Source organism: Hevea brasiliensis, chromosome 3 (genome assembly GCF_030052815.1).
Source record: "Hevea brasiliensis isolate MT/VB/25A 57/8 chromosome 3, ASM3005281v1, whole genome shotgun sequence".
Lineage (NCBI taxonomy): Eukaryota > Viridiplantae > Streptophyta > Magnoliopsida > Malpighiales > Euphorbiaceae > Hevea > Hevea brasiliensis.
In genome coordinates, this window is record NC_079495.1 from 17,301,618 (window position 1) to 17,329,232 (window position 27,615).

Sequence of the window (27,615 nt, forward strand, 5' to 3'; positions counted from 1 at the left end):
TTTCTATTGTTCTATAATCTATATTTACGCTATTACCATTTTGACTATTATTAAAGAGATCATTAAAATAATTTCTCCATCTTTCACCAACACTTTTCCTTTTTTATCCTTAATGCACCTAACTTGATTGAGATCTTGACATTTCCTTTCTCTCCTCCTTGCTAATCTATAAATATCTTTCTCCCCTTCTTTAGTTTCAAGTTTCTCATATAACTTTTCAAAGGCCTGTGCTCTTGCTTGACTAACTGCCTTTTTTGCCTCTTTCTTTGCTATCTTGTACTGTTTATATGCCTCATTATTATCACATTTAGGTAATTTCTTATACCATTCCCTTTTTCTCTTCACTGCCTTTTGTACTTCCTCATTCAACCACCATCTCTCTTTTGAGGGTGGTCCATGTCCTTTAGACTCTCCAAGTACTTTTCTAGCTACTTCTCTAATCTTTGATGCCATCTGTATCCACATATCATTGGCCTCGATATCCAGCTTCCATACTTCGGACTCAAGAAGCTCATTTTTGAACTTCACTTGCTTTACTCCTTTGAACTCCCACCACTTTGTTCGAGCTACACTATTTCTTCTGACCTTACTTGAATTGTTCCTAAACTTGACATCCAAGACCACCAGCCGATGTTGACTTGTTAAAGCCTCTCCTGGAATGACCTTGCAATCCTTGCATAGAGTTCTATTTGTCTTCCTGGTTAAGAGGAAGTCGATTTGGCTTCTATATTGCCCACTTTTGAAAGTCACTAAATGGGACTCTCTTTTTATATAGTAGGTATTTGCTAGTATTAGGTCGTATGCCATAGCAAAATCCAGGATGCTTTTTCCCTCCTCATTTCGACTGCCAAAACCAAAACCTCCATGAACATTCTCATAACCTTATCTATCACTTCCTACATGTCCATTCAAATCTCCACCAATGAAAACATTCTCTTCATTCGGTATGCTTTGCATTAAATCATCCATATCTTCCCAAAACCTTTGTTTACTCTCACTGTCTAGTCCTATTTGTAGGGCATAAGCACTAACTATATTTATTGTTTCTCACTCTAGTACTAGCTTTACTAGTATAATTCTATCTCCTACTCTTTTCACACCTATTACTGCGTCTTTCAATGTCCTGTCTATGATTATGCCCACTCCGTTCTTGTTTCTCTCCTTTCCGGTAAACCACGCTTGTACTCGAATTACCCACTTCCTTACTTTTCTCTCCTACCCATTTAGTCTCCTGAATGCAAGCAATATTCACCCTTCTCCTTTCCAAGGTATCCACAAGCTCCATTAATTTTCCTGTAAGTGATCAAACATTCCAAGTACCAACCCTGAACCTCCTCCTATCCTGCTCCTTCCGAATTGGTCTCCTTCTATGATATCTTCTATTGTTTTCTATATCTATCTTGTGTTCTGTGCCACTATTTATTCTACTATCTGTCCTATGGACTAACTTCTTTACCCACACACGTCCATGATGTGGGAACGGGCTCACTTAACACCACACTCGGGCGTCGGCATGGTGCGTCGCTTTTGGTGAACGCCCTACACCCTTGCATATTTCTCACTACACCCGGGCTCCGATGTAGCGCGTCGTTAGTAAAGGACGCCCCAACGTTTATATCATTTGAATCCATATCATAGGGTGTGACGAAATTTTTACGCTGGTTGTCACCTACTGCAACCCTCTTCCTTTATCCGGGCTTGGGACCGGCTAAAGTAAATATGGAAAAATAAAGAAGGGCACAAAAGGGGGAAAGCAGATGAAAGTCACAATAGAAATATCCAGCACAAAGCTCTGTAATTTTAATCTCTGTACACAGACAAAAATATCCTCTGCAGACAGACTTATACACGCACATACTATCTGCAAATATCCTCAATAAGACAGGTACAACATTAGGGAATTAAAACATTTTATAAAGATAAAAGAGAGTGGCTACTGAACATAAAACCTAACCAGAATCGACAACCTTAATCTCTTTCGTTGTTGCATCAGCTGACATCAATGGTTTAATAAAGAACTGTGCAAATCTGAATAGTACATCACATGCAAAAAACCAAGCTCACAAACCTTATGAGGATACCGATGAAAATAACAAACTATCAGCAAAAGGAAACATGGATTTATCTATCCAAAGCATCTTCAAAATAATCATTGTTGACATCAAAATAGTAATTGGTGTGCTCAGAAGATGTAAAAGCATTAGCGCTGCCTCCATGCTAAGGATCAGGTAGACAAAATACACAGACAATGGAGTTGAGTAACAAAAATCATCAAAATATGTAATAAAGTAATAGTAAGCATTGCATAGGGCATTAAAAATCCATAGCGTGGATCAAGCTACAACTCAATCCTTACATAATTCACACTCAGAAATACTAATGCATATTTCAATTTCAAATTCCATATGATACAAATGATAAACCAACATAAGGAGTAAGCAGTGAAGTCCTTATCAGGAAAAAAAAAAGTTGGAGCACTACACATCGTACTAACTCTAAGGAAATAACACAGTATAACTTTTAGGGTAAATTATTATTTAGTCTCTGTATTTTAATGAAAGTAACTATTTGGTCCCTATATTTTAAAAAATATACTATTTAGTCCTTGTATTTTACCTCCATTAAATTGTTTAGTCGCTCTGTCAATTTTTCTGTTAGTCAATATTGGTCAAATTATTATTTAGTTCATCTATTTTAATGAAACTAATTAGTTAATCCCTATATTTTAGAAAAACACATTAGTTAGTTCCTATAATTTGACTTCGTTAACTATTTAGTCTCATAATTATTTTTTATACTTAAACTACCTTAATCTTTTTCCCCTTATTTCTCTCTTATCTTCTTTTATTTCTCTCTCCATATTGCATCTCCTCTACGCTCGCACCCTTCTCCCTCTCATTCTCTCTTTGCTTTCACCCGTTAATAAAAACGGTGCAAATTATCTATACAAAAAAAATTAATCAGTTTACTTAAATTTGAAAGTAATAAAGGAAAATTATTTTTCAGTGGTGAAAATATAAAAATGATATCTAAGGAATTGAAAATTTAAAAAAATATATAAATTCAGATTTAGTCCCCACAAGGTAAAATTTCTATTTTTATCTAATAATATAATTTTCAAAATGCTATATTTTTCAAAATACATTGATCAACTAATTAGTTTCACTAAAATAAAGAGACTAAATAGTCATATTTTTGAAATTATAAGGATTAACTAATTAGTTTTCTTAAAATAAAGGGATTAAATAGTAGTTTGAACAGCATAAATAGTGAAAAATTTAATGGAGGGACTAAATAGTTTAATGAAAGTAAAATACAAGGACTAAATAGTATATTTTTCAAAACACCAAGTAGTTAGTTTTATTAAAATATAGGGGGATAAATTTTGACAACTATCTCTGAACTTATCTAGTTGTAACATCACAGTCCCTTAACTTAAAAATGTAATATAAAACCCCATTAACTTTTAAATTTTGCATAGTAAAATCCCTCTAATATTTAATTACTAGTTTTTCAGTTAGACGCTGATCTAGACAGTTCCAGCATGGAGTATAGTCAGTATTTTTCTTTTCTCTCTCAAGCCATGTGTAAATTGAATCATTTTTATCTCTATAGATAGAATAATTTTTCATGCATAAAGAGAATAATTTTATATTTTGTGTAACACCCTTACTGTATCCATTCCGTACATTCTACTGTTCCGGTGACTAGTGTCGGTCTGGATAGCTAGAACGTTTGAAAAAATATTTAAACTAAAGTGAGGAACTATAATTAACTCAAATATTAACAAGAAAAATGTAGAAAAAATTTTAGAAATAAATATAACTAAGTTAAGTGAGCCGGTGCCCTAGCGATGGGTAACCCAGTGAAAAGTTGCGGCCCTCGCAACTAGGAGCCCTAGACTTCGGAGAAAATTCATAAAATAATTTTTAGGACTCTATTGAAGAGTCATTGAGGTTTCTATGGCATTAGAATGCCAAGAAAATGCTTAGAAAAATTTTTCAATCGATACAAACAATTTTAGTCTGTTAAGCCAAACGGAGGGCATTTTGATCATTTCGCCTTCAGAGGTAATTTTTGGCCGACTTGTCCAGTTAAGTAAATAATTATTATGATATAAAATATGAATAAATATTGCTAAAAATTTAATTGAAAATGAGTAAAAAAGAAAAGGAAAGAAAAATGAAAGAAATAGGGAATTATGATATCATATGATGTCACTAAAGCACTCCCACCCAATCACATTGTGACACATGTCCATAAACCACTTAAAAAGCATAAAATGGGCAGAAAAATTGAAGAAACCAATCTGTTTCTTCCCTTTCCCATTTCCAGCCGTGACTCTCTCATTTTCCCTCTCCCTAACCCATTCCTCCATGAAAGCTTAAGGCAAGCTTGAGACAACCCACCAAATCACCTCTAAACCCTAACTTCTCTTAATGAAAAATTATCCCTACCACTAGAGCAAGCCTTGGACAGCAATTTGAAGAGGAAAAAGAAAGGTTTTGGCAAGCTTGGGAGTAGCTCCAACAAGGTTAGTGTCCAATCTCTTAGCACTTTTACTTGATTCATGCTTAATGCCATGAGATAAGTAGAAAATGTGAAAAAAACAAAATAAAAATTATGTGTATCCATCCCTATAAATTTCAGCAGCCTAGGGGTGGTTAGGGTTTGATGAATTTACTTGATGTAAAGTGTTTATGAGCTGCCCATAGCATGAGATGAGTGCTTGAACATGATTGTGTAAGTGAAATGCAAATATAGTGCATGAATGAACTTGAGAATTTGGACATTTGAATAACATTAGGGTTTGCTCATGTAATGGTGCGTTAACCTTATAATGGTCAATTAGTGACCATTTGAATATGTGTGAGGAGGAATTGAAGTGAGTAAGGATGTTGGAGTGGAACTTAGGCATACTGCCCTTGGTGACCTGCAGGACTGGTTGTGAGTCCAGCAAGTTTGGGTGGCTATAAATGGAGTTGTAGAGGTTCAATTGGTGCAAGGCCAATTGTACATGAAACTAGACACATAATGGCATAACTTTGGTGAAGAAACCCTGCCCAGAAACCAAACCAAGTTGACCTAAAAAATGCCCTAATCTGGGTGACTTGCATTATGCCTGGGCAAAATGATCAAATGAATAGTGTTTATTCATTTGGTCATAACTCAGTGTAGAAAGGTCCAATTGGCCTGAAATTTTACCAGAAGTAAGCTGAGACATAGACCTACAACTTTCATGAAGAAACCAAACTCAAATTTTGATCATAACATGCTCAAAAACTGACCTGCAATCAGTGTACAAAACACTGTAGATTTGGTTCTGTCCAGAAAATCTGAAAAATTTGCAATCCGGCCAGTTATGGTGTTTAGGCCATAACTTGAGCTAAAAAACTCCAAATGGAGTGATTCAAAAAAAGAAATGTAACTAGACACAATAAGGAACAACTTTCATGAAGACAATTTTATCAAATTCTTACTGTACAAATGACCAATAGAACAGTAAACCTAGGGTATGAAATCTGAAAATTTTGAATAACATAAGATAAGCTTTGAAATGGTATTAGGAATCAATACCAACAAAAATAAAATGCAAAATGTGGTATCTTGGAGAACTTAGGTTCAATAAATTTATTATGTATTAAAAAGTCAACAATTTGAGTGAATAGTAATGTGAATAGTAATACAAAGACACAAAGTGTAAGAACTAAATTGGTAGAGGAAATTAAGGCATGAAATTTGGAATCCATGAAATGTTCATGGATTACTTGGAATAGGTAATTGAGATTTATACTCCCAACACCAATGAAGTTCATAATATATTAGCAATACAACTTGAAATATGAAATGTACTTTACATGAATAAATTGTTGAATGTATAAATGAGATAAAAGTGTCATTTGGGATTTAGGTTCCCATCAAGAGAGAAAGGAAAGATGTTTGAATGTAAATGGCACATGAAATCAAATGAATGTGAATTGAAATTAGTATGAATATTATGATGAATGTATAAATTATAGAATTTGTCATGAAATAATGAAATCATAAAACACAATATATTAATATTTAATGATATTATGTGCCCTTGTATTGCCTAGGCATGTGTGTCAGATTGGATAGATTGGCATGCCAATAGGGTATTATTTTAGCAGTACTGCGAAAGGCTTTATGCTCGTACTCATGGCTTTATGCCCGTATTCATGGCTTTTATGCCTGCACTCGTGGCTTAATGCCCGATTATGTGTTATCATGGCTTTTTAGCTATACTGACTGCATGCGTGGTTGAAGTTCTGCATCCCATGGTATGACGGCCCGAGGCACCGCGGTGTCCAGTGCTAACGACCCGTTATCCAATTTAGTCAGCCTGTCATAGGTTACTTGGGCAGTCTAATTTATTAAAATAAGTTATGAATATTAGCAATTAAAAATGCTAGAAAGTAAATAAATGAGAAGAAGTTCTGAAATAAATTAGATTAGTTCTAAAAATTTGTTCCTTAGAATGATCTGAAGTAAATTAAACTAGTTCTAAAAATTTTAAATATTACGAAATGATTGTAAACAACTTAAAAAGTATCAAGGAAGTGATAAAAAGACTAGTAGAAGAATTATAACGTAAATAACATTACAAATGTGACTTACATAAGAATATAAACATAAGTTTAAATTTTAGATTATTTGTATCTGGTACATTATTAATGCAAACTTCTGAACTGAGCACCTCCAAAGAAGAACATGGCAGGATAGAGGACAGTTAATATTAGAAACTAAATTAATTATAAATCTAAATTTTTTGAACTATGGTTTATTTCTACATTTATTTGTATATTATTTTCTTGCTATATTATTGCACCACTAAGCAGTAATGCTTAGCACGATGGATTTGTTTCCTCGTGCAGGTACTGAAGTTAAAGCCCAGCGAATACCAAACAGAGATTTTAGAGTTTCTGATCTGCAGAGTGTTCAAGGTTGTCACCTCCTCAGCAATGCATATAGATAGGGCCCATATAGATCATATTATGTATTTTGTACATTATAATTAGTTATTATTTGTAGTGTAAACTATGAATTGTATGTTGAAATATAGATTATGGAACTGTAATTAATTTGTAGATCATATAAATTATGAAATTATGTAATTATTTTGTAAATTATGTAAATTAAGGAAATTAGAAAATTTTGCTTATGTAATTTGAGAATGTTTACATATGAATTGAGTATGAATGGAATTATACAAATGAGTATGTGAATTACAAGAATTGAAAGTGAGATGAATATGATGAGCATGAATGATATTTTTATCATAAAATATTATTGAAAATTTCAAGCAGGTGAATAGTAAAACACGTCAAATGATAATAAAATAGGGGAAACTCCGTTAGTTTCTCTGTCGAAAAATAATCAATATTAAATATAACGAGAACAAAATTTTTAAAGAAATCAAATAAGATAAGTTAGGGTGCTCTGGCACCGAATGTAGCACACCTCGCTCGGTTACACTGTAGTCGGGTGAGGGGTGTTACATTTAGTGGTATCAGAGCACGGTTTAGGCGTTTCTAGGTCTAGATAGAGTCCATACCATGCATTGTATTTGCAAGAGTCGAGGTGACACTAATGCAGATCTGTTTGTTTTTCTTATTTTGATTAGGATATGAACCCCACATCACAAAGAGCAGTAGATGAGGAAGTGGAGAGTCGTGCTCCACCTGCAGCTGAGACTGGGGCCGTGGAGAACTCGCTCCACCAAAGACCAAGAATACACTGCAGACCTCACCGACTATTTTTCAGCAAATGGCTGAATTCTTCAGACAGATAGCTAGGGTTATGCCACCACCACCACTTCCACAGTAGAAAATCCCATCTGGAAAAACTGAGAAAATTTGGGGCTATGGACTTCATTAATAAGAAAGAAGATGACTTGGTGGCGGCTGAGAATTGGCTAGATCGTACCATAAGGGTATTGAAGCAACTGCATTGCACCCCAGAGCAGAACTTAGAGGGTGCTATGTCCCTACTTCAAGATGATGCCTATCAATGGTGGGACACTATATATAGTGAGGTCCGGCCAGAGTTGATAACTTGGGATTTTTTCCTTGCTGAATTTAAGAAGAAGTATGTGGGAAGTGTGTACCTGGAAGACAAGAGAGGAGAGTTTATTAGTCTGAGGCAGAGGCAGTTATCAGTAGCGGAGTATGAGAAGGAGTTTGTCAGACTAAGCCGCTACGGAAGAGAGATAGTCCCCACAGAAGCAGAGAGGTGCAAAAGGTTTAAAGAGGGGCTAAATGACAACATTAAAATAATGATTACTGCCTTGGGGATTACGAACTTCACGAAATTAGTTGAAGCCGCACTGAAAGTAGAAAGGGTCAGTGTAAGTGAACAGAATAGGAAAGATAGGCAGCGTAAGAGGGAATTTGGACCAGGGCAGTTAAGTATACCGACTGATAGTAAGAAGCTTAAAGGTTCTGGTTCACAAGATCAGACACAGGGTCAGAGAGGCCAGACTGGGATATCTATAGCTAGCTCCCCAAGCACAGTAACAAGGGGATTAGCCCTAGTGCCTGAATGTATACACTGTGGTAGGAGACACAGAGGGGAGTGTCGACTGTTAACTGGAAAGTGTTTCAAGTGTGGGGCTACGAATCATTTCATAAGAGATTGCCTTCAGAGGAGTGGTTCAATAGCTCCGGTACAAGTTGTGTCACACCTTACCCCTCTGTAAGGCATAACATGATCCCATAGAATACCTAATGAACTACCGAACTTCACCTACCGATAATTCATTAAGTACACTACAAGGGATTTTAAAACTATTTTCTTGCATTTTGGAAGTGGTGAGCATTTTGGTAGGAATTAAAATTATTTATTCAAAGCTTATAAACTAGTAAAAATTTTGACAGAGTTTCGTTTGTATTTGGAGAAAACAGTTCTTCAAATACCTGAAAAAAACACTTCCAAAAATTTTTCACAACTCCCAACCACCAAATAATTTCAAGTCAACTCAATTTAATCCACTTCAAAAATAATTCCACAATCCAATCAAAGTTTATCATCTCAAAATATTTAATAACTTCATTCACAGTGCATAAAGTATGAAATTCACAAACTACAAATATTAATTTACAAAAAGAAGTTCCAAAAATAACATTATTATAACTTATTATACAACTGCTCACTTTACATTGATACTTATGACATTATAGTATTTACATCAAAATAACTACAAGGGTATAAAACAATACCCGTACAGGAAAGGTCAATGAAGTCTTCAATATCGATAGCAGCTCACTCTGCTGCTTTCTCCTTGCTCTTATCTACGACAGCAATAAAAGCTGTTGCTGAGTACTAGGACTCAGTGGTGCACAACATACTAAAATAATCTTTATGTAGAAATAAAATCACATTTATTCAAAATTTGAACTGAGCATGCGAGTTAAACACAAAAAAAAATTTATGAGATTTTAATCCCAAACAATTTCATTTTGAAGTGTCAAATCACATTTCTTAAAACCCACAGTTAGATCATGCCATTCGAAACAAATAGAATCTCAATAGGCAGAAGCTAAAGAGAAATCACATCACAAGGCTAGCTAGCTCAAATATATGGATATCCATTCACATCCTCTTCTACTGGCACACCTCAACACTTCTCCAGAGAAGGAATCAAAAATCGAAATTACCCCCACTAGTCGTGCTAGTGAGGTGTTCAAATATATGGTCATGACACTGTGGTTTCAAAACTTATCTTAACAATTTGCTAAACATTGTCATTTCAAATATATACAATAACTTTCATAATTAAAATCAAAACATCATAAATAAGGTCACAATAAACTTTCAACAATTCAAAGAAAAAGTAAAATGCATATTTCATTCACTTTATCAATGAATTTTAAAGCATAGTGATGTTGTGCACAAACCTCAAGTGAGTCGCCTCTTGGCCTTGACTCGATTCCTCGGATTCTTTCCCAGTATTCTTTTCAACTGAAATACACAATTTTACAGTGTTTCAGTACCATAATTTAACATAAATCCAAAAATAAATTTAACTTCACTTTTACCTAGCTCTAACGTGCTAAATTCGACGTTCTTGAAATTTTGTATTTTGGGTTACTATTCACTATACTATTTAAGTCAAATTATTGACTTGCTAAGGCTTAATAGGTATGGGAATTCCAACTTCACCCATATACCACATTTTGGTCACTAAACTTGTTGGTTTTGGTCATTTTCTCAAAACTTAGGTCTTTTAGGCAAAATTACCAAATTTTCAGTTTTGGTGTCCCTAGTTGCATTGTTCCATTAGTCACCTTACTGTTGAAATTTGGCAAAACTTCCTTCATAGAAAATGTTCCCTATTGTCTTAAGTTTATTCTCCTTTTTAAATCACTCCAATTAGAGTTTTGTAGCTCAAGTTATGTCCCAAATACGGTTACTGTTCATGCTACAGATTTTAGTTCTGGCAGATTTATTGATTCAAATTCGTTCAGCAATTTGATCAAGTTAAGTCCATAATTTAGTCTAATTTTCTTCATATGAAATGTTCTACTATGTCTTAGGTTTCCATCGGTTCAAGAATCGCTTAAATCGGAGTTTTCTAGAGAGAGTTATAGCCATTGAAACTTTACTGTTCATAAGGTAAATCTGCAGTCCTACAGATTCAATGATTCAATTTTGCTCAGTGATTTGATTGGGCCAATGGCATAATTTGGGTTGGTGTTCTTCATGAAAGTTTTAGGTCTATATCCCATCTAACCACTGGTAAAATTTCAGGTCATTTTGACCTGCCTAGCTCAAGTTATGACCAAATGAACAAATATTGTTCATTTGGTCAGTTTGTACAGGGCAGCCTGCAATTTCCCAACTTTGGTCAATTGGTTCACTAGGTTTTGGTCACTTTTTGGGCATGCTTCCTAAATGAAAATTGTGTCATTTAGTGCCTATTTTCATTCCCAATTGGTCACATACCAATTGGACTTGTAAAATTTCATTTTTGGTCCCTCAAAGGAAATTTTGATCATGCTGCCAGTAGCATGACCACACTCCCTCCGAATTTGGCTTTAATTCCAACACTTCTAACATACTTAATTAGGTCACAAATGACCATTTTTCACTTCACATTAGGTCAAAGACACCATTTACCACTTCCTCACATTTGTGGTCTTTAAACCCTAATGTCCAAAACCCTAAGTTGCCAATTTCTTGCATTTAGCTACTTTCAAACTCTTTAATCATAACCACTCACTAATTCAAGGTTCAAATACCCATTCAAGTAAATCAAACCATGCAAATCACCCTCCCCTTCATGCTGGCCGAATTTCAACTTAGTCCCTCAATAATTTGTTTCATTTCATTTTAAGTTTATTTACAAGTAATTCAAGCTAAAAACATAACAAGTAAACTAATCTTGCATCTTAAATCACTAACCTTTGTGTAGCAACTTCTAACTCCCCTTTTCTCCAATTTTCTTTCTTTTTCTTGCTCCTCTATACTCTTCAAGATGCAAGGATGAGGTTTAGTGGAGAATTTTAGGGGAACTTATGGTTAATTTAGGGTGTATAAAGCTTGAGCTAAGAGCTCTAATGGAGATTTGAGAGTGAGCTTTGGGAGAGGGAAAGTGGACGGCTGGTTTTGGGAGAGAAGATGAAAATAATTTCTTTTTTTTATGTTGTTTTTATCTTATTTAAAAGATTTTAACTTAGTCAAATTTGGTAGGAAAAGAATTTTTTTATTATGACACATCCTTGATGTCACACATGATGATGTCATTACCTTTTTAACTTTTTCATTTTCTTTTTTTTTCTATTTATTTTTCTATTAGTTCTTTAATTTAATTCTCGATTCCGAAATTTTCTTTTCTCCGATTTTATTTGACAGTTAGGTCATGATTCAGCTCTCGGGGTCAATTGACCAAATTGCCCCTCGCCGGTTCAACCCGGTTTGTAAATAATTCAATATTTCTTCCGGCTCCCTGACCTAATTATTTGACTGACTTAACAGTTCTTTTTCGTGATTTTCTCTTTTCCACTGTGTTTATAATAGTACTAAGGACCGCAGCGTCACATTTTACGGTTCGAAATTTGAGTTTAAAATGACTTCGCAGTCCTTCCCGAGAAGATCACCCATCGCAGTGACTCTCGGCTCGTTTAACTTCTTATGTTCTGTTTTTCTTATTTATACTTAACTAATTGAACATTACTAATTATTTGTGTTTATGGCTTCTCTAGTTGTCTTAAGTGTGGTTCTAATCCCCTTAATTGTCCGGACCGACACTAGTCACCGGAACAGTGAAATATACTAGGCTATACAAATAGGGGTGTTACAAGTTGATAGACCTGCCCCTACAGTTCAAAGGGGTAAAAGATCGGGTAGAGCAGAAACGGCTGACATTTCACAGAAGATTATTTCTGAGACAGTTGAAATTCCCGAAGTCAGGGTTGCACCATAGGTATATGCTATAGAAGCTCAGGAGGAGCCAAACCCAGACACTGATAAGGCGATACAAGGAAGTGAAGAAACAAGGAGGTAGCAACTCTACGATTACTTAAGTCAGGTAAATTTCGAGGACGAAATTTAAATTAGAGGGGAAGAGTTGTAACACCCTCACTGTATCCATTCCGTACATTCTACTGTTCCGGTGATCAGTGTCGGTCTGGACAACTAGAACGTTTGGAAAAATATTTAAACTAAAGTGAGGAATTATAATTAACTCAAATATTAACAAGAAAAATGTAGAAAAAATTTTAGAAATAAATATAACCAAGTTAAGTGAGCCGGTGCCCTAGTGATGGGTAACCCAGTGGGAAGTTGCGGTCCTCGCAGCTAGGAGCCCTAGACTCGGGAGAAAATTCATAAAATAATTTTTGGGACTCCAGTGAAGAGTCATTGAGGTTTCTATGGCATTAGAATGCCAAGAAAATGCTTAGAAAAATTTTTCAATCGGTACAAACAATTTTAATCTGTTAAGCCAAACGGAGGGCATTTTAGTCATTTCGCCTTCAGAAGTGATTTTTGACCAACTTGTCCAGTTAAGTAAATAATTATTATGATATAAAATATGAATAAATATTGCTAAAAATTTAATTGAAAATGAGTAGAAAATAAAAGGAAAGAAAAATAATTGTAGTGTTACAATTATATAAGTTCAATGATAGTTGTTGAAATTTATCCAAATATAGGGACTACTTAGAAATTTTCCCTAACTTTTAAGCCATTAAACCATAGCCACTCAGCCAGGATCAAGCAAGTATTCAATGACTTACAAAGTTTACACTCAGAATGCTAATGCATATTTCAAATTAAAATTGCATATGATACAAAAAAAGACCAACATAAGGAGCAAGCAGTGAAGTCCTTGTTGAAAAAAAAAAATAGTTTGTTGGAGCACTACACCTTATACCAACTCAAAGGAGAGAACCTAGTATTACTTAAAGCCATTAAAGCAAGTAGCACTGTAATATACTTGGAGAAACTATCCTCCAATGTAGGGGTGTGTAAACGGTCAGTTCGATTCTGAACCGAATCAAACCGAAAATTGAAAATAAAAAATTTAAAAAATCGAACCAAAATGATTATTAAGAGAAACTAAACCGAACCAAACCGATAAATATCGGTTCGATTCGGTTTTAAACCGATCAAACTAAATTTTGTAAAATTTCATATTTTCAACATTAAATCTCAATAACAAAAACATAAAAAAAAAAACTTAAAAATCAAAACTAAAAAATCTTAGGGTTTCCTTGATATATATATATATATATATATATATATATATATATATATATATATATATATATATATATATATATATATTAGTAATTTCAGTTCGGTTCGATTTTTTTTTATTTTTTATAAAAATAATCGAATCGAATCTATTAATCGAAATTATTAAAATTTATAAATCAAACCGAACCTATTGAATTTTAAAATCGAATCGATTGAACCGAATTAACTTGGTTCGGTTCGATTTTTCGATTTAAACCGAAATCTACTCTCCGTGCTCCGATGGATATTTCTCACTCGCATAAAATAGCATATGCTCTGCAAAACAAATGTGGTAAGATCCAACAATTAAAAATAATAATAATAAAATAAACAAAATTACAGAAACATAGATACCAAAAAGAAAGAAGAAAGGAAAAAAAAAAAAAAAAGGAATCTGAAAGGCGAATATCTACTCTGACTCATCACTTAAAAGGAAATATAAACAAGGTCACATTAAAAAGTTAATACAAAGAAAACTTCAACATTCATAATTATAAATATAAAGATAGAAAAAAGAGAGAGAGTAATAACCCAGAAAATGGGCAAGGCCTTCGAGGCCAACAGGGTCGCTGAAGGAGCCAACACTGACATTCATAGAAACAGCACACTGAAAGGGGATTAGATTAAGAATTGAGTAGTTAGATATATTGAATTCGATAAGCAAGACTTTTAAGATTTAAAAGGAGGAGAAATTTTTCCTTATCCGTCTCAGCATCGTTGATAAGAAGGACCTGAAGGGAATTCTTGAGAACTATCCTCCTGTAGTTTCTCTTGTCCTTTCTTGGCTTCACTATCTCCACCTCCTCTTTCCCCACCGCCATTTTTCTTCTGTTCCACAGAGAGAGAGCAAGATAGAAGACAAGAAAGATAAAAGATGGTTACTTTCACAGAGAAAATATGAAAGAAAAACTTCCTTCTCCTCCTGTGGTTGTTCTTATAATTATAAGGTGTAAGTGTGGAGTGAAGGAACCCTCTCAGATAGAGTCCCCTCGTGTACTGTACAGTCACCTGTTTTCGTCTGCCGCTAAGCTGTTTGGATAAAAATTAACTTTTTTTTTTTGCAATTTTTAAAAGTTTGGATAAAAGTATTTTTTTTAAGTTTTATTTATTTTTTTAAGGTTTCAATTCGGATGTGTTTAGAAATTAAAAATTGAAATTTTGGTAAAATTTCAATTCAATTTTTTTATTTTGATTTTAGTTTAATATGATTTTCCAATTTTCAATTTTAATTCAATTTGATAACGTGAATTTAATTCTCAATTTTTAAAATAATTTTATATAATTATTTTTATAAAAAGTCATATTTAAATTATTATTTAAATTTTAAAATAAATAATTAATACATAGTATATTATATAATATTTTTTTTAATGATTTATAAATTATGTAATCTTTATATATATATATATATATATATATATATATATATATATATATATATATATATATATATATATAATTTAGAATTAAGCATATATTATAACATAGGGGTATAAATATATAATATATTTTTTAACTATTTATTAATTATATAATCTTTATGAATATAATTATGGATTAAGCACATATAGTATAACAATATAGTTATAATAAAAAATTATAAAGTAATTTAATATATTTATAACTAAAATTATTAAGAAAATGTACAAAAATCATAATTATATATAGATATATAAATATACATAATTATATTAACAAAATATAATATATTTTAAAAAATATAAAAAAAATATATGTATAAATTTAGTTCTTGATTCAGTATAATTCTAATTTTATTTTTAATGAATAACTAGAATTGAATTAAAATATTAAAATAAAATTAGTTTAATAGGTTCTTTAATTCAATTTAAAATCCTAAAAACTGTGCACAGTCCTAATTGTGGTTAATAAAATTTTGTTTTACCCAATTCAAATAAAAAAATATTAGATATAGTAATAAACTATTCATTAAAAAAAATATAATAATGCATATAAATTTTTTATGTAATAAAAATTAAAAAAATCATGAAATAACAACTTTTCAGTATTTCTTCTTTTTTAAAAAAATGTTATATGATTTATTATCAATATTATTAAAAAAATTTTCATCAATTTATTTAAGCAAAGAATCGTTAAATAATTAATATTTCATTCAATTCAACAATCGAGCTTTCACAACTTTCATTACAAAAAAATTGCCCTTTAAATACTTGTAATTATAATAACTAATATTAACACCAATTTCACAATTAAATAAAATAGTTGATATATGAAAATTTTCTTTATTTGGATTAACTTTGAGAGAGATTACAAATTTCCTTAATTATTGAAAACTCACCATTGAAGTGCATATCAATAATATAAGCTCTAAGTTGACTATCAAGGGTTACAAGTTTCATAAAAAATCACATGGGTAAATTTGAGTCAGACGAATCGATTTTTTTCATCAAAAATTAAAATGAATCATAATATATATATGTATATTGATTTTTTTTTTCATCAGAAATATTTTTCATCAATAATTTAAACATTAGTAGTGTCTAGGTAGCAACTGCAGATTTCTCAAAAGGGAATAGCGATATTATTAATTGTACGGTATTTAGGTTTTCTTTTGCTCAAATTATTAATCACATTTAGAAGGTCAAAAATATTAATTATTATTTTTTTAATTATAATAAATATTTATATAATTTTATTATTTTTATGTAATTTAAATTTTAAATATATTTTTATGAATCCATATTGTAACTCGATTTAAAAGTTTGCGCTGTAATCCGATTGTGATAAAAAATAAGATATTCAGTGGCAACAGATGATACAGGTAGATAAGGAAATACATTGAGATTATGATTTGATAGTTATAAATAATTTTATCTTATTATGAAACTTTTTTTTCTTGTCTTATGCATAAATGTAAGTCTTATGATCCATCGTATAAATTCACAAACTTAAAATAATTATATAATGGTGCAATTGTGGATATTCATTTGGATTGCGAGTCTGTTATAACACACTTTTTCAAACTAATAAATTAAAATAATTAGGTGAGATCATCTTACAACATCCCAAGGAGCGGAGTCGTACGCCTTGGGAATATCTAACTTGGCGTAGGCCTAATTTTAACCTGTGAGTGCTTCTCTAGCCGATTGATGAACATTCAGGCAAAAATTATTAGTCTGAAAAAGTAACAAATAAAATACGTGAACTCTCACAAGTTATGGTAAGAAGCAATTGTTACAACCCGATAAAATCCAGAATTGGGATTCAGGATTGTTCTAAGCAAGAACCATCATTACAGTCCTTAATCACCTCAATTGGTGATTGTTTTCCTGATATATTATTGTCACAATTTCATTTAACTTGAAATGCAGAAGCTTATACATCAATGTTTTTCGTTTAAAACTTGAAGAAAATTTTAATCCTTACAACTTTGTACGATCAAAGGATCCTTTGAAAGAACTGTGAAGAGGTTGTGATCTTCTGAAACTATAAATATCCTCTATCTGAACCTTGTTCAGCTCAGCTTGCTCACCTGTATCTGATGTGTACTCGAGTGAATGTAGGCTGCCATAAACACGTATGCTCAATGTCCTCTTCTGAGGTGCACCAATTCTTATATATTCGTCGAAAAAATCAACAAATTCTTGTTTTGTGAGCCGCTCTAGTGCTGCAACCTGTATTAATGCCATTCATAAGGATAAACTTGCATCATGCTCTTGGATTTTGGGATTAACAGTGCATGGGTTGGGGAGTTACACTCTACTAGTTTCTAAAAGTTCCACTGATTCATAATAGTTTGAATCATGGAAGTGTTTCAAAGCAATTATGATACTCATACCTCGCATTCTATGCGATCAAACTTGAGAGTCCCAACAACAATCTCATGCCAATAAAATCCAGATTCTTCCCATAAATTCTTGTGCTTCTCAAGTTTCGTATCAATCAATGCCTTAACATTGCTCTGCACAACAGCCAGTTCATCAGTTATTTTACAATGGAAGGTGGCAATGGGCAATCCTTTCAAAATCTAAACTTTACTGTTGACTCACCAAAAGGTCCAGTTGGTCTTGAAACAAATTGTTCAGATAATAAACAAATAATAATGATGTTAATTAATTGTTAGTGCCCCTGTTGCTATGCATAAGATATTGTAATTATTGGCCGAAACTCAGCTCAGTATGCGAGCTATCTTAAGACGAGTTAATTCAACAACCAAACTAATATGCTAAAGTGCTGTTGATGAGCTAGTAATCATTTCAATTTCAGGCCACATGAAAATGTTCTTCTCATTGTTTGTAGAACTTTAAAAATGAATTGAAAAACCAATACTATAACCACTAATTTTTATGACTATCATTTAGGTTACTGATATGAGAATCTTAAAGATAGATAGCATAATGGTCCTCATACTGTTAATTCAGCAGTCTCTAAAACAACTATTAGGACATGGTAACTACTTGCACATTCAACATAGCAATTAAAAGAAATTTTTAGAGTTATCTTCATACTAGGCCATAAGAATACTGTTGACTTATAGTGTGCAGAGGTGGGTTCAATATAATGTTCATGTCCATAGTCATGATTATTTTGGATTTATATCTAAATATATTCAAGTAAACTCTAACTAGTCATTAAGGAATTTATCTTTAAACTAGTTTATATCATGTCCTGTTTAGGCTGTGCATGTTCATTTCTGTGTCGTAATTGGATCTCTCAATAAATTTTGTTGTGTTCAGATAGTGTGATCAAGTACTTCAAGATGAAGTCCAAATAAATATGCAGAAAAAAAAAGGATACTCTGAGACTATTATCTCCAATCTCACCTTGAACTCCACATCAGTCATCTCATAAATTTTATTTTCAAACAACCTGAGGAATGCCTCGACTCTCAAATCAATATACCCCGGATCCTGTCCAGTTCACCAAGATCAATTTAGAATATGGTGGAAATTCACACAAAAAAATTGCAGCATACCTTTACTGTAGATTGAACGATAAATTGTAATCCACGAATACCATAATCATTCCTGCATAGTGTGATAAGTTCAACTGCATTATAGGTATTTGAAGTTTCATGAAATGTTTACGGAAAATAGACTTTTGCATACCTCTGTGTGAGGTGAGTAATGTACCCAAGTTGTTCAACTGTTCTCAGCTGTTGGAAGGTTGGTTGCGTTGCAATTAGAGTAAAAAGCTGAAGTTTCACATTCAGCATAAATTCATCTTGATGAACCTAGATAATTCAATCAAATGGATTCAGCAACTACATCATTCTCTCTACCAAAAATAAAATCTTTTAGTCAAATCAAATGGCCTGGTAAAGATCATAGGAATAAATGATTTCAGAAACAATAAACTCAGCAAAAGCAAGCAAAGTAGGCCAATTAAAGAATGTCCAGATAGATCATAGCATGGTAAAGAGAAGAAAAGAATGAAATAGAAGAGGAAATTTATTAGTTGCAGACTCTGTCCAGACAAAGAAGAAATTGAAAAATTTTCCACTTCTCTGTTAAAACTGTACCGAATAACATCTCAACAAAAACAGTAGTCTTTCCATCAAGTACCATTGAATGTTCCAACCTCTAAAGGACAGGACCCAAATTGAAGGGAATGAGTCCTTGAGCTTTTAACATAATCCCTGATTCTCCAAGTAGGTTTTATGGTCAATGAACATTCACACATTAATCCCGCCATTAATATAATAACCAAATCTGAACAAAACATCCCAGCAAATGGTGGAACCATCAGAACCAATAAGGCATTCACATTTTAGTGAGGAAAAGAAAAAAATGAAAAGGTCTGATCAATAATTTATTGAGTAGGATGAATCATATGCATTAGAATTCATAGAAATATATGTTCTATTACTTTTGTTTTAGCAATTTCAGGTTTAGGCTCCTATCTAAGTTGACGAGTATTTTGTGCTTAAGTTTCATACAGCCTAGAAAATTAGTGAAGATATGAATTGGGAAAACGATATAGTTGAGTAACAATATTAATTAATTTATTAAAATACTATATTTGTAGGAAACCAAAGAAACATCAAGAATGCAACATCTGTTAAAACACAAATCTGATTAAGATATTTAAAATTTTCTCCTCATGTTGAAGTAATTGATGAGAAAAAGGAGAGGTAGGAAGAAAACGCAAGCATAGGTGATAGTAAAAAAACTTACTTCCTCATAACAAAAATGGTTTACAATAAGGATAAAAGATGTAACCCGGCAAGACCAGAGTGATTAACATTTGTTGTTACCTGAATATAATGTACTAGAGCAGAGTTCTCATTACTTGGATTCAAGCCTTTGATAGGGTAGACATAACTCATACCGCTTTCAAGCTTGATAACCCTATTTGTCAAATGCTGGGATTGGAATAAAGGTTGGCATATAGGGTTTGGACCCTTGAAGAAAACATCTTCAACATACTGAATTATGGACTCTGCCTCACTGCATTCAATGTTACCTGAAATTAAATAAGATTAAATAAATCAAAGACAAGAATCATAGTAATCCTAGAGCTTTCAAGAAAGTAATCAAGACTAAAAGACCTGCTATGTAGCACTCTAGGAATGCCCTTGAGAGCATCATGGGAGTAAACTTTATAAGATCTTCAGCTTCAAGATGAGGAAGAGCTTCTAGTTTTTCCATCCATGGCCATGTCTGGTCGCATAGCAATAAATAGCAATAGTACATAGCTTGCCCGTAGGGTTGTTCAAACTTGTTATTTTCATAGTCCTTTCCCAACTTTTCCTGATAAATAATATATAGACTGTCAACACCAATTTCATCCACTCCTTGATTAATTTTCACACCCTAGACAGTGTTGATGAATGTGCTACCTATACAGGCACCCAAAAACAAATGACTGTCTTCTCTTTTTGAAGGAAGGAAGAAAGAAATTCTGGTCTCATAATATTGCCACAAGCTTTGGGCATAACTTGGCATATCTATATCTAGATCTATAAAAATCTAATAAACCTGGTCTCTAAAATAAGTTCACCTAAAAGTGACCAGTGACATTCTATGATATTTTTTTCATTTGTCTATTTACCCCTATCTTATTATTGCCACTATTTAAGATGTAATTTTTTAGTTTCTTAATATTTGACAAAAATTTAAATAAAATTAATATATATCTATATTTATAAATTATAATTGCAAAAAATATACATTTTTATCATTAATATTAATTAATATGTATATATTAAATAAACTTTATTAATCCTATTATTACTACTAATTAATATGTGACTTTTTAGGATAATTGAGTTTTTGATTCCCATTTTAGTGGAAACAACTAAAATGAAGAAAATGTTAAGCAGGGGAAACAAGCCAAATTGACTTGAACCATATTGGTTGAGGCAATTCCGAGCTTAACAATCAAACTATGCCAACAGTTTTTAGCACTTTTTGGATATATATATAATAATTAATATTTTTATCAATAATAATAATTAATATGCATATATTAATATGTATATATTACTACCACTAATTAATATGTGACTTTATAATTTCTTAATACTTAATATAAAAATTAAAATAAAATTGATAAAATTTATATTTATTAATTATAATTGCAAAATATGCAAATTTTTATCATTAATAATTATTAATATGTATACATTAAATAAAGTTCATTAGTCTTATGAATACTACTAACTAATATGTGACTTTATAGTTTATTAATACTTAATATAAAAATTTAAATAAAAGTAAGATATATCTATATTTGTGAATCATAATTACAAAAAATTCTTAAATTTAGAACTGCTAAGTGTAATTAATTAATAATACAATCAAATAACTAAGTGATTGCCCATAATTTTAATGCAGCTTATTTTTATACTTTTTAGCTATATTTTATCAGTAATTGTTAATAACTAATGTGTATATATTAAATAAAATTTATTGTTCTTAGTAAATTTATGGTCATATTAACTAATCACTTATTTTCAATTCTTAGTTCTTAACCTAACATCTATATAAATATTATTATAAAAATGAGTTATGAAATAAGGTCACAACGTAAGTATGATAGGATGATAAATAGGCTAATGACAAGTAAAATGAAAAATACTTAATGAATATAACAGTGACATATAAAAGCCATAGTCACAATACCAAGTAAAATTACTATGGAAAAAATAATTCTACTAAATTTTAGTAGAAAAAAAGCCAATCTAAATATAAACCTCCATCATCACAGCTTGAAAGTTACAATAAAAACAATGTAGAGATGATGAACAAAAGTTTCCATAAATATTTACAAGATATGTAAAATTTAAGATTTTTTTGTACATTTTTAATTAATATTTTTTCTAAATTTAAATACTATATTTTTATTATTTATTCTATTACTAATTTTAAAAAAATTAAAAATATCCGCGCGGGTGAGTGTCCAGTGTATGTGTCTGTGTCTGTGTGTATATATATTAAATAGGATTATACCTAAGGTTCGGAATTATTGTAGGCTTAATTTTATCTTATTATGTTAATTAGTCCTTTTCTGTATTCTTCTAAATATTGTACCAAAGCCGTGAACTTTAGTCCATTCAAATGTTTCCCTATCTGTCCATAATTTTTTGTCTAGTGTAGATGTGGCTTGGTTTCAAGTTGAGAGAAGGGTGGGCCAGTCATATTTCTATGAACAAATAAGCAATGTCTTCCCCAATCATGTTGGTTTTCAAGTTTCAAGTGATCAACTTATCCACTATTCCACTTCACCTCAAAATCAGTTTAGTACAGAAGCATGCATGTTTGAAATATATTCTGAAGAAAATACAGCAATTTTAATGTAAAAAAGTTGAAAGAATTTGAGAATAAGTATTCTTAGTTAATACCTTAATCACAGCAAACCTGTCAGGATTCACATAAAATTTTGCAATTTTTCCAATGACATTTTCCAGCAAGGTCCTCAGTTTGTCATTATAACCAGTCAGAATCACCTATGAGGGTGAAGGAATTTAAAAGCAAGTTAAAACATGCAAGTGGTGTTGCATCATGCTGAGAGAAAGAAACAGCAGCCAAACAAATATTTCGTAACATGATTTTCTTTTCACAAGGAAGAATCTCATGAGAAGAAAAAAAGCTTGCGATTTTGAACTTGTATTTCTAGCCCATTTCCTAGGTATTGCAAAGGAAAGAAATAACGAAATACTTCAAAAGTGTTGAACAGACTGGTTTTTGAGAAAAATCAGTATATATTATTGTATTTTTCAGTATAAACATGCTTTACACACTCTTCCTATTTATACACAAGAAATCTAGATACAACAGGAATTCTAGACTAATTAGGAAATGAAAGGAGGAAGATAACTGAAAGAACTAAAACTTCTACAAAAACAGGGACTTTAACAAACGTATTCCAACACTCCCCTCAAGTTGGTTTGTGTATATCACACATACCTAACTTAAAAACTAGAGTATGGAATATCTTGCTGCTTAATCCTTTAGTGAACACGTCGGCTACTTATTCCTTTGAAGTCACATGCGAGACTGTAACACCCTCACTTTAGCTAGTCCGTACATTCGACTGTTTCAGTGACTAATGTCGGTCCGGACAGTCAGGATGTCTGGAACTACATTTCAATGATAGTGAGGAGACATAAAATGATGAAATAAATGATAAGAAAAATTAAGGAAAAATAAGAGAGATGAAATGTAACTAAGTTAAACGAGCCGGAACCGTAGTGATGGGTGACCGCACCGGGAAGTTACGGCGAAGACCGTTGCCGATCCCTGGACCGTGGGGAACCCTAGGAAATAATTTCGGGACATAATTAAATGTCTATTGAGGTATAATTAACATTGAAAATATCAAAGAAAATTTAGTAAATCGGTACAAACGAAAACGAAAACGAAAATTAAAGAAATCGGCGGGTCAAGGACTTAATCGGTAGTATCAAAAAATTTGAAATACAACCCAGATAGGGGCATTTTCGTCATTAGGCACCTAGAGTTGACTTTTGACCTAAATGTCCATTAAAAATAAGTAGTATTAAATTTTGAAAATGCCATGAAAATTTAAAATCATATGTGTAGTATAATTAAGGGAAATTAAAGGGGTATAAATTGGGATAATTAAAAGTTTAATTATAATATTATTAATCTAAGTTAGTGGAGGATTGTGGACATATATAAGGTCACTTAAGGACAGATTTCTCCACAAAACAATCTTCATCTTCTTCATTCTTCTTCTAAGCCGAAATCAAATTCTCTCCCAAACCTCCATGGCCGGCCAAGCATGCAAGCTTCAATGGTCCATCTTCAAGCCATGATTCTTCTAACTCACTTCATTAAAGTTGATCACCACACCTTGGGCAGATTATAGGGAGCAAAAAGAAGAAGATTTGGTGAGTTTTTAGCAAGCTTCAAAATAGGTAAGTGTCCATTTTCTTCCCTTTGCTTAATTAAACTTGGAGTTGATGTTATGGTGAGTTGAATTATTGAGAAATTTGGAAAATTTGATGAGTATTGGGTGTGACCAAAATTCGGCAGCCATGGAAGTCAAGTGTGTGTGGTTTATTTTTACATATATTTTATGGGAAATGATGTTGATTAAGGTGATTCAATGCCCTAGCAAATTAATTTCATGTGTATTTGTGATTGAGCATTTGAATTCGGGGGTTTGAAAGAAATGTTGAAGACTTTGGCAATTGGTGATTTTTGGCAGCCTTGATGAACTAAAAAGAGTGCTAAATTCCATGAATTTAATTGGTGAATTATGGTATTGATGGATTAATGGAAGTGTATGTGAATTAGTAAATGGAATTACAAGTAATAGTTAGGTGATTTCATGTATATATTATGTTGATTTTGACTTTGTGAATTAGGGTTGTATATTGTATATTGAGAACTTGTATAAAATGCTCAAATTGACTAATTTGAGATGTGATTAATGGTCATGAAATGTTACAAATTCAGAATTTAGGTATGGGAGATTAAGGAATAGGAATTGGAATGTGTAATGTTTGGTATTTGAGGAATTGATTGAGGGCAGAATGTGTTTGGGACAATAACCTAAATTGTGTGACCCCAATTGGTATGAGGCCAATTGAAGATAAAACTAGACATAAAATGTGCCAACTTTCATACAAAAACCTTGCCAAAATTCTGTCCAGAAAATGACCTCAAATTTGACCTAATCCGGAATTGGTAATTTGCAAACCCAGAATTTGACCATATGAACAGTAGTCGCTCAATTGGCCATAACTCACTCAAAACAGGTCCAAATGACCTGAAATTTATATCGTAAGAAAGATTAGACATAGGGCTAAAACTTTTGTGAAGATCACAAAGCCCATAAATATCATTAACCAAGTCAATTTACTTGCACAAGTTGAAGTACCAAATCTGCCAGAATTGAATTTGACCTAAAATTTGCCAAACAGAAGTAATCTGTCCAGCTTTGCTAAAATGACCATAACTTGATCTAGAAAACTCCAAATGACCTGAAATCAGTGTCAAAATCTCAACAAGACATAGACCTATAATATTGCTATTTTGACCAGAACCCAGAAATCAAGGAAATAAGGTCAATCAACTAGATCAAGACAACATACCAATCAGCATACCAAATCTGAAATATTGCAATAAAATGCAATAAGTTTAGAAATGGAATTGGCAATAAATACCAACACATGTGGAATGTAATATGTGACATATAGGTAACATTAAAACTAATTTACCTATTCTATATGAAAAATCAACATTTTGGTTGACGAGTATGAAAAGTCAACTTTGTGGATTGACTAGTGAAATGATCATTAACCAATGAAAATTAAATACAAAGAATTACACATTAAATTTTGTAACATGCCCTAGTATTGCCTAGTATGATTGGTTTGGATAGGTTGGCATGCCAATAGGGTTCTGATAGCAGTACTGCATATGGCTTCACACCATTCTGTATTTCATGGCCTATTATGCCATTCTGTATTTCATGGCCTATTATGCCATTTTGTGATATTATAGTCTGTGGTTATTCTGATTATGTTGATATACTTGGCTTTATGCCTGATTGCTTATATGGCTTATTAGCCATTCTGTCTACACACCGGGAGATACTTTGTGACCGATGGTGTGATAGCCCAAGGTATTTGGTACCCAGTGTCTGTTTACCCGTTTATCCAGTCCGGTCAGCTATCTAGGTCACTTGGGGCAACTAATAAGCAATATTGCTTAGCGCATTGCTTTTGCTATGCGTAGGTATTGGAGATACAACTGGGGAGCCCAGCACACCTACGGCAAGGTGATCAGTCAGATCTGCACATGAGTCCAGAGTCACCTACACTACATTGCATACATGGTAGGGCATTAGATGGATTTTGTATTCTGTATTTTGTAGCAACTTTGGGGTTTTGCCACATACTTTGTAAAATTATGAAACATAAAGTTTATGTAATATTTGTATATTTTGTAATTAAATAAAATTGAGTATTTCTTTATGTATTTGAGATTATTATGGACTGTATGAAACTGTGGAATTCATATGACTGAATTATTGAGATTTTAATAATCTGTTGAGATTTCTGACTAATTTTGATACTGTGTTGAGAAATAATGAGATTGAAAATTTGAGTATATTATATTGAAATTGTTTTTGACAGGTGTAGAAGAACTGTTTTGTCCAAATTACAACCGGCACTCTGCCGGATTCTCTTTAAAAATTGCGCAGACTCAGTTTTATCAAAGTTTGAAATAATAACAAAAAATGATATGAATTTTACACAAAGGCTATTTAAATCCAAAATGAGTATTTAGAAAATATGATAAGATCAGATATGGTGCTTCGGCACTCCGTGTGACACGTCTTGCTCGGCTACATTGTAGACGAGTGAGGGGTGTTACATTTAGTGGTATCAGTGCACGGTTTAGGCATTTCTCGGTCTAGACAGATTGCATACCATGCATTGCATTTATAAGTGTTGAGGTGACTCTAATGCAGATCTATTGTTTTGGTTATTTTGATTAGAATATGGACTCAATATCGCAACGAGCAGTAGACGAAGAAGTGGAGAGTCATGCTCCACCCATGACTGAGAATGGAGACAGGGGGGAACCTCCTCCACCAGCACCAGAGGCACCTGCATAACCTCTGCAGGCTATATTTCAGCAAATGGCCAAATTTTTCAGACAGATAGCAGGAGCTATGCCACCGCCACCACCTCCACAGCAGAAATCTCATCTGGAGAAGCTTAGAAAGTTTGGAGCTATAGATTTCCTGGGTACTCAGTGGCAGCTGAGAACTGGTTGGACAGAACAGGAAGGGTCCCAAAGCAACTTCACTACACCCCAGATCAGAACCTGGAAGGTGCTGTGTCCCTGCTCCAAGATGATGCGTACCAGTGGTAGGACACAGTATCCAGTGAGGTGCAACCAGAACAGATAACTTAGGACTTCTTCCTCACAGAGTTCAGAAAGAAGTATGTGGGCAGGGTATATTTGGAAGAAAGAAGATGAGAGTTCATTAGTTTAAGGCAGAGGCAGTTATCAGTGGCTGAGTATGAAAGATAATTTATCAGACTAAGCCGCTACGGGAGCGAGATAGTTCCCAATGAGGCTAAGAGGTGTAAGAGATTTGAAGAGGGACTGAATGATAACATCAAACTCATGGTAACAGCTTTGGGGATTATTGACTTTACAAAGTTAGTTGAAGCTGCATTGAAGGTTGAGAGGGTCAGAGTAAGTGAACAGAGCAGAAAAGATAGGCAGCGTAAGAGGGAAGTTGGATCGGGACAGTCAAGTATACTGACTAATAGTAAAAAGCTTAAAGGTTCACAGGACCAGACACAGGGCCAGAGAGGCCAGTTTGGGATATCTGTAGCTAGCTCCCTGGGCACAGTAACAAGGGAATCAGCCCCAATGCCAG

The 27,615-nt window shown here is 32.8% G+C and overlaps 1 protein-coding gene and 1 long non-coding RNA gene across 2 annotated transcripts in view; both read right to left on the reverse strand.

Annotated features, from left to right (window-relative positions):
* Positions 1–1,406: 1,406 nt before the first annotated feature.
* LOC110673593 (uncharacterized) lies at positions 1,407–14,731 on the reverse strand. The gene is made up of 3 exons (XR_009147585.1): positions 14,293–14,731; positions 13,910–14,037; positions 1,407–2,217 (listed from the first exon to the last, which is right to left on the reverse strand). It is a non-coding gene; the product is annotated as an uncharacterized LOC110673593 (long non-coding RNA).
* A 2,194-nt stretch (positions 14,732–16,925) lies between these two features.
* Positions 16,926–27,615, reverse strand: part of LOC131178333 (insulin-degrading enzyme-like 1, peroxisomal) — a 95,010-nt gene continuing 84,320 nt past the window's right edge. The window contains exons 18-25 of the mRNA XM_058143292.1: positions 22,586–22,690; positions 20,291–20,492; positions 19,997–20,205; positions 18,849–18,973; positions 18,716–18,767; positions 18,564–18,650; positions 17,579–17,701; positions 16,926–17,414 (exon numbers count right to left, since the gene is read on the reverse strand). Of these exons, the coding sequence (XP_057999275.1) occupies positions 17,163–17,414; positions 17,579–17,701; positions 18,564–18,650; positions 18,716–18,767; positions 18,849–18,973; positions 19,997–20,205; positions 20,291–20,492; positions 22,586–22,690 (1,155 nt within the window). The 3' untranslated portion in view covers positions 16,926–17,162. The remainder of the gene's footprint in view (positions 17,415–17,578; positions 17,702–18,563; positions 18,651–18,715; positions 18,768–18,848; positions 18,974–19,996; positions 20,206–20,290; positions 20,493–22,585; positions 22,691–27,615) is intronic.